Source organism: Chinchilla lanigera, unplaced genomic scaffold (assembly GCF_000276665.1).
Source record: "Chinchilla lanigera isolate Chin_1 unplaced genomic scaffold, ChiLan1.0 scaffold00205, whole genome shotgun sequence".
In the NCBI taxonomy this organism is placed as follows: domain Eukaryota; kingdom Metazoa; phylum Chordata; class Mammalia; order Rodentia; family Chinchillidae; genus Chinchilla; species Chinchilla lanigera.
This window is the reverse complement of record NW_004955606.1, coordinates 42,165-50,397: the sequence shown is the minus strand read 5'-3', so window position 1 is coordinate 50,397 and position 8,233 is coordinate 42,165. Positions and strand designations below refer to the sequence as shown.

The window sequence follows — 8,233 nt, the reverse complement described above, 5'->3', positions numbered from 1 at the left end:
CCGAGCGCCGCCTTCAGCGGAGCCGCGGAGCCGAAGCGCACGGCCGAGAGGCAGCCGGTGAAGCCGCGCGCCGCCGCCCGCCGCGTGTCCGGGTCTGCTCCGGGAGGGCCTGCGGGGACAGGAGGGCGGGTCAGGGCGGAGGGACAGGGACTGGGACGCCGATCACCCGTCTCTGCAGGCAGCTGCCCGCGCTGTTAGGTGTGGTGGTTTCTAGGGCACAGGGCTGCTTAGTACACAGCAGAACTGTACGGAGTGATCCTAAGACCTAAATCCATCTATATTCATTTTTTTAAAAGACAGATGATTAAAATACATAATGTATTATATATATTACATATATTATGTCTCTCTCTCTCTTTCTCTCTCTCTCTCTCTCTCTCTCTCTCTCTCTCACACACACACACACACACACACACACACACACACCCAATAATCCAGGGACTTATAGGAGGTGACTCCTGACCGACCATAAGGACAGGAGCTCTAGAAATTTTAATTGAGTTTGCTTAGTTTATTAAACTGCTACTTTCTTCACAATACAGCTAGACTTGTGACTTTCACATCCCCTTTATAAGCTGCAGCTTTTATGGCCACATAATTTCTCGTGCAATTCTTCTCAACCTAAACTCTACCTTGTCTGATAGTAATGCTGCGTTTCTTAAACTGATTAGCCTTTGCAAGTTCTTGGCCTATTCATTCTTACGCAGTATCATTACAGCATTCGACCATTTTTAACCTAGTTTGACAGAATTTAGTCCATTCACATTTAGAGTAACAACCTCTATATCTGATCTTATTTCTTTGATCTTATACTATTTATTTAACGTGATTGTTTCATCTTTTTCCTTTTTGGTCGTTGGCTTAGTTTTCTTATTTTCCCTTTATCCTTTTGGGAGTTTGAGAGCACTCGCCACCAACAGCTTTCTGTTACAGTGTTATATGAAAAGAGGAAATGCTCTTCCCAGCAAGCCTGTCCACCAGCTGGGAAATGGCTCACTTCTTCCTTCTCTCAACTTCCCCCCTTTCCTTCTCCACCCTTTGGTTTGACTCCAGTACACTTAGCTCCTGACCAGAACCACCATTTCACTGTACATTTAGGTATTTTTCTATTATGTTTCTTCCGTTTTAAGAATCTTTATATAAGTAGTTGTTTACCTAAGAGCTTTAATACCACTGGCAAACTTCAGTCAGACCAAACGTAGGTTCCCTTGACCAAACTTGAGTTAGAATTCTCTGAGCCCTCTTTTCAACTAGCCCCAACTTTTGGGGTTTGCACTAGACATAGCAGGAATCTTGTTGAATCTGATTTAACAAGAACCCTGCTTTCCAAATATCTAGCCACTTCTGTGTGCGTGTGAGTCTGTGTACTGTCCCAAGGGCCTTCACACTAAACCACATTCCCATCCCTTCTAAATTCTTTTGAAAACTCAAACTTGAGCTCCTCCTGCCTCAGCCTCCCAGGGTGAGTGCTAGGATTACTGCTATGTGCTACCACAGTGGGCTGTAACCACCCTGCTTGTCCCTCGCTATCCTCCTGATAATGTCTAGTCAGCCTGGCCTGTCTTCACCAAGAATCCTGTTAGGTCAGTTTAATAAGTATACCCCTAACCTCTTAGTAATTTTCCATCCTCACCATTCCCCACCATGTCCTTGATAGAAGTATCCACTTTTCCTTCTTGTATTTTAAGTTGAGCCCAATCTCCCTCCTCTCCTGCAAAAATCCATTTTGGAATTTCTGAAACATATTGTGATACTCCTGAATAAATTCTGCCTTACTCTTTTATAGTCAGAATATTTTTTGTTTGATATACTACAAGGTGATTTTGCATTAAATAGTCCTATTTCAAAGAAGAGGTATAAAATTTTAGGGGAGCTTTCCTCTTACAAATGCTGAATATTAATACTAAACAATCATTTATTTTAGATGTGGTAGGAATAGAGCTTCCCCACATCCTCAATAAATGATTACATAGAAAATGATCACCAGATATACTTTTGTTAAAGAAGGAAAATCTGAAGGCAATGAATCACCTTGCCAAGTCTGGCATACCTGGCCATCAGTCACATACCAGCTGAGGAAGATACCGTGTACCTAGTGAATGTTCACCAAATCTTTTCCAGTGATTCACAGGGACTATGAGAATCAATACCGATAACTTACCCCTGAAGTTTTGGGTAACTTTCTTTGGAAAATTAGCAGCTTCTCTACTAGCTAACTTGTCAGTCTATTTTAATAAGTTGAAGGAATAAAAATACTTATGTAATTCCAAATTTAAATACAAAATTATAATTTTGATATAATTACTAAATATTCTGAAAGTAGCAAAAAAGCTTATTGCAGAAACCATCCTAAAATATCGTTATCAAAAATATGAAGTTTTTAATTAATCTTTCATTATTATTTCTACCTCTAGGCATAGGCAAAATGAGTGTTTGTAATATCTTGAGGTCAGGTGCTTTAAACTACATATACTTCGTTGCTCAGTTTGAACATAAATTTTTATAACCTAAATTACATACCTTTCAGTATACTTTCCTTGAATAAAAACATTAACATCTTCTATGTGCTTATTTATTTGAAGGGAAACAAATTTATATAATGCATATTATTATTTTAATTTCTGATCCTCTTCACAGTTTAAATAATAAAATTCATCATCCTAGTTGATTGACATAAGATGGGTATATATCCTTACAGAGCAATTGTTTTCTTTGGTTACTATAACATTAAGTTTAAAGTTGAGCTGAAATTTTGGAAATGCTCCCCTGTCAATATCACGGACATTTACTGCACATTTCTGCCTGAGTAATGGGTATTTATAAACACATCTTAATTCCCCTGTTTAGACTCCTCAAGGACAGAAAATATGAGGCCATGCAGGATTTGGAACAGAGTTCCAGCTATATCCATCTGTGGAAGGAAATGAATATTTCTTCTTGTCTTCACTCAAAAGTAGTTTTATCATTGAATAGGAAGTCTCTGGAGTTGTGCTGAAACTCTGTGTCTGCTTTGGTAAGGTCTCACTTTTCAAGAAGTGTTAGAAAAATACCGTAACTCATTGTACATGATTGCCAGGTGGGAAGGCAAGTGCCAAGCGTCTTTCAGGGAGCACTTACTCATGATTATATGTGCACTCTGACAAGAGTATAATTTGTACCTTGATTGTCACTCACTGTAAAATTATTATTAAAATAAGACAAGGAGCTTCCTTCAGCATAATGAATGCTTTTAGCATTTGTGACATGACACTCACATCTGACGGCTTCTGGGGGAGAGCTCTTTCTTCCACTTACCTAAAACCTTTCCCAACACCAAGGATTTGACAGCATTGAATTCCGTCCCTGATGACAATATGACTTCTCTCTTTGAACTCTGGTTAACCTATAACATGTTGCATGGGGAATGAACATGAAAAGAAGGCACCATTTTAATGATAAGAAAGCAGAGGGAGACTAGGAAACAATGACAAGAATAAATCACTAGTTACCGGTGCTACAGCAAAGCTTTAAATAAATCGTCTTTAAACAATATTTAGAAGGGAAAAGTGATCTTCCGAATATCACCCTGACACCCCCCAGTACCTACTCCTTTTACCTGCTTTACTCTTCTCCATACTGTAGCTGTAACTGGCAGAATTCACAAAGAGATAGAAGCAGCTTATTTCAACTTAAATATTTTTCCTTGGAGGAGACTTGACACATAAAATCAAAAATATCGCATTATGTACAGATTTAGCATATATTTTCCTTCAAATGCCAGTGATAATTTACTCTTTTTTGACTTAAGTCTATTTCCTTATTTACTCCTTTGACAATGAGTGTCTTGTACACTTTTTAACCTTGTGTTCAAACTGCTGTGTTAGCTGTTTTATAATCTCATGAGGATAGGTTCCCATTGAAATACCAATTGACAAATGTCACCAGTAGTTACCATGATGAACTACACACCATTTCCCTACTGAATAAAGTAAAACAAAAAGGAGATCATCACATCTTAAAATACCAACAAATAATAATAACTTGAACAGAATCATTGCTTTACAAAAAAGCAAAATAAATACCAACAGCCCCTTAACCCAACTCCTGGCTCTTTTTGGCTTTCTGTCCCTGACCAGAATGGGTTACTCTCATTATCAGATATTTGCATTAAAGTACTTGTTCTCAGCCTCACATTTATAGTTACTTTGACTCTTTATTTTGTGTATGTGCTTGCTGTTACCTCTACAGAGACCACTGCTTCTTTTCTGTTGATCTTCAGCTGGTGAAGGTGCCCATCAGCCAGGTTTTTAAAATCAAAGTTAAAAACATCTGGATCTTGGTAGCTGTCTAGCTTGTACCTAATCTGCAAACTTCCTAAAGAGGAAAATAATTGACATTTTAAATTAAAAGGGGAAATAAAAATGTTTAAGATGCAATATATATGTACCAGTTTCCTCAGATGAATGTGATTATTATGTATTGCAAATATATGTAAATTAAAATGGTCTTTTCGAAAACTCTCAGTGCAGTTTCTAATCCACTTTTACCATTATTTGCTTAATATCTTTTCGAATCTGTTTAGCGATGACTTGCATGCTGTCATCCCAACCTGTCTCTTCTGGAACTGTGATAACTTAACTGCTATTCTAGTGCCAAACTCTGAGTACAGTTTTACTGCTTTTAAAAGTCAAGGTCTAATGCACTGATGATAAGTCACCTTCCAAAATTTTTACCAAATGAAAAGATTTAAGTCACACATAAGAAAACTCAGGACTCAGATCTAAATTATGACCATCGTAATAGTTCCCTGCCATTTTTCTAATTCAGAGTGTCTTTCTTTTCCTCTTTTTCAGACAAAAGATATTCACCATTGTTAGCCAGGATAACTGAAAGGTACTCCTCATAAAAGGAGCTCACATAGAGCAGTGAGCTCGGAGTCCCTGTTGTCTGGAAGCTCAGCGTGATGGTTTCTCTGGAAAATGTTATATCCTTTTGTAGCGAAGAAGCCGTCAAGGAGCTGGTGTTCTTGCTTAAGGTGTAATGCTCTTGAAAATTGTAGGTCATTGAGGAGCCAGGTTCAAAATAGGCAGAGATCTCTGGAATGAAACATATTTTTATTATGTTCACAAAATGTTAAGTACAAGAGTCTCATTTTAAAAATATTTAAAGAATGAATCAAATTCTTTATATCCTGGTACATAGTGGAATGTTCTCCCATTTTGATTTTTTTCACTTTTTAAATTTAAATGTTTTTTTTTTTTTTTTTGGTTTTTCTCCGGTACCGGGAACCGAACTCACGACCTTGCGCTTGCCAGGCAGGCGCTTTGCCGCTGAGCTAAATCCCCAGCCCCTAAATTTAAATGTTTTGAAGAATAAAGTTTGAAGAAAAAAGTAACAAATCCTGACATACAAGCCAGAAATAAATAACATTTAATGGAAATTTCACTTAAATCTCCAAATTACCTCCGTCTTAGATTTACATATGATTTTTATCCAGTATCAATGTATAATTAAAACTTCTCTCAGCAAGTTTTTCCAGGAAGTTAATTTTTAAACATTTTTAGTAAGATATACTCTAAACAGTATAAAATAGGTCCAAGTGAAGTATAAAACTTTATGTTTTAGTATTTTCACAGATTTATGCAACCATTGGTACAATCAGCTTTAGAGCATTTTCCTCACTCCTCTCCACCCTAAAACCCTCCAAAAAATTTCCACAACCAGTTGGAAGCCACTGTTTGTTTTTCTCCAGTGTCATAGCACAGCAGTCTCTTATCTATTTTCTGTCGTTATAGATATTCCTGTACTGGAATTTCATACCAGCGGCATCATACAATAATGCGATCTTTAGTGACAGGCTTCTTTCACTTGGCATACTTGCAAGGTTCGTTCCTGTTGCAGGATTTATTTTACTCCTTTTTCACGGATGAATATTTCTTTGGATGATGAGCCACATTCTGTTGATCCATTCATCAGCTGATAGACATTTGGGTTTTTTCTACTTTTTTTGGCTATTACAAGTAACGTTGCTATGAATATTCATGTAGAAGTTGTTGTGTGGATGCCCCATCTTATTTCCTGCTCAGTCTCATATAACTCCATCTTTAATATTTTCAGAAACTGCCAATTTCTTTTGCTAAAGTAGCCATACCATTTTACATTCCTAACAACAACTTATGAGAGTTTTAGTACCTCTAATTCCTCACCAAAATGTTAATCTTTCTTTTAAAGTATATCTATCCTTTAGTACGGTTGATAAGACTTAATCAAACATTTCAAAATGGCTAGTAGAGAGGATTTTGAATGTTTCCAATACAAAGAGAATGACAAATGTCTGAGGTGACAGATGTACTCCGTACATATGAACAATTACTATATGTCAATACATAGCGATCCTAGTGAGCATGAAGTCCTGCCTCATTGTGACTTGAACTCCATTTCTCTAGTGGTTGTTGTTACTATGCACCTTCTTAAATGTGTACTGCCCGCTGTACACATTTGCTGAAAAAATATCTATTTACAAGCTCTTATCATTATTTAATTGAGTTTTGTGCTTTATTAAGCTGTAAGAGTTTTTTTTATATAACTGGGTTACAGGACTCTTCCAAAATAAATAATTTGCAACACTTTCTTCCATTCTGGGGTTATCTTTACACTTTCTTGATAACCTATTTGAATCACAGAAGTTTTTAATTTTGATGAAGTCCAATTTATTTCTTCTGTTTTAAAAGCTTTATAGTTTTAGCTCTTACACAGGTCTGTAATGTAGTTAGAGTATTTTGTATTTGTGGGAGAGTGGCGCAGTTGCATTCTTTTGCATGTTTGGTGGGTGTCCAGTTGTCCCAGAGACCACCATTCCCCCATAGGATTATCTTAGGTCTCTTTTAACTCCACTGACCAGAAATATGAGGGTGTATATCTGGATTTTCAATTCTATTCCACTTATCTATAAGTCTACAGTTACCCACTGCTTTTTCTTATTGTAGCTTTGTAGTGTTGAAATTAGGAAATGTGAATGCCCCGAATTTGTTGTCTTTCAAGATTGTTTTGGCTATATCCTGGATCCCCTGAATTTCCATAAGGATTTTATGATCAGTTTATCAATCCAAGAAAGAATCCACCTAGGAGTTTGATAGAGATTGTATTGAATTGTTTGATCAATTTGGAGAATGTTGGTATCTTATTTATATTAATTACTGTAATCCTTGACTTGGGGTATCTCTCCATTTATTTATCTTTGCTTTATTTCAATGTTTTATACTTCCCATGTAGATGCTCCATTTCTTTGGTTAAATGTCTTCTTACATATTTCATTGTTTTTGCTCCTGTCTTATATATGACATAGTTTTATTAATTTTATTTTCAGATGGTTTAGAGCTAGTATAGAGAAATAGAAGTGATTTTATATATTGATGTATTCTGCAGTCTTGATGAACTTGTTTTAAGTAATGTGAAATAGTTTTTAGCAAACAGTACTAGTTTTTAAAATTTGCCTTAGGTTTTATATGTAAAGCAGACCATGCCCTATAGAAGCTTTTACTTCTTCCTTTCTATCTAATTGTATTTCTTTCTTTTTCTTTCTTTTTGCCTAGTTGGCCTCGCTAGAATGTCTACTACAATACTGAATAAAAGTTGTGATGACTGTGCATTTTATAGTTCCTTGTTCCACTGATATTATATAAATTGATTTGGGGCTATTAAACTGACTTTGCATTTCTGAGATAATTGTTATCTGTCTTGGAATATAGTCAACCTGAAACTAGGATTTACTTTGATTGTTTTAAAATAAATAATACATCTTTTCATTGTTAGAAGGCAATTCAGATTTTTCTCTGTCTTTTAGAGTCAATTTTGGTAGTTTGTGTCTTTCTAGGAATTTGCTTATTTTATCTAAATTATCTAATTTATATATATATATATATATATATATATTTCAGAGTGTTTCTTAACAATCCATGTTATTTCCTTAATGTCAGTAGAAAACTACCTTGTTTATTATCATTCTAATAATTTAAATCCTCTCTTTTTTCCCCCTTAGTGATTTTTATTAGGTTTGCAATTTTGTTAACATTTTCGAAGAACAGAATTTTGGTTTTGTTAATTTTTCTACTGCTTTTACATTATAAATTTCTGTTTTATATTTATTTCCTTCTTTCTAATTGCATTAGGCTCAGTCTGCTCTTTTGTGTCCAGTGTCTTAAGTTGGATGGTTGAGTTAGTGATTTTAGATTTTTCTTAAAAAAAAAAAAATATA

The 8,233-nt window shown here is 35.7% G+C and overlaps 1 protein-coding gene across 1 annotated transcript in view; it reads right to left on the bottom strand.

Annotated features, from left to right (window-relative positions):
* Positions 1-8,233, bottom strand: part of LOC102029347 (contactin-associated protein-like 3) — a gene marked incomplete at its 5' end in the record, with an annotated part of 54,958 nt that overhangs the window by 6,074 nt on the left and 40,651 nt on the right. The window contains 4 exon segments of the mRNA XM_013510107.1: positions 1-109; positions 3,295-3,382; positions 4,220-4,353; positions 4,848-5,075. Of these exon segments, the coding sequence (XP_013365561.1) occupies positions 1-109; positions 3,295-3,382; positions 4,220-4,353; positions 4,848-5,075 (559 nt within the window).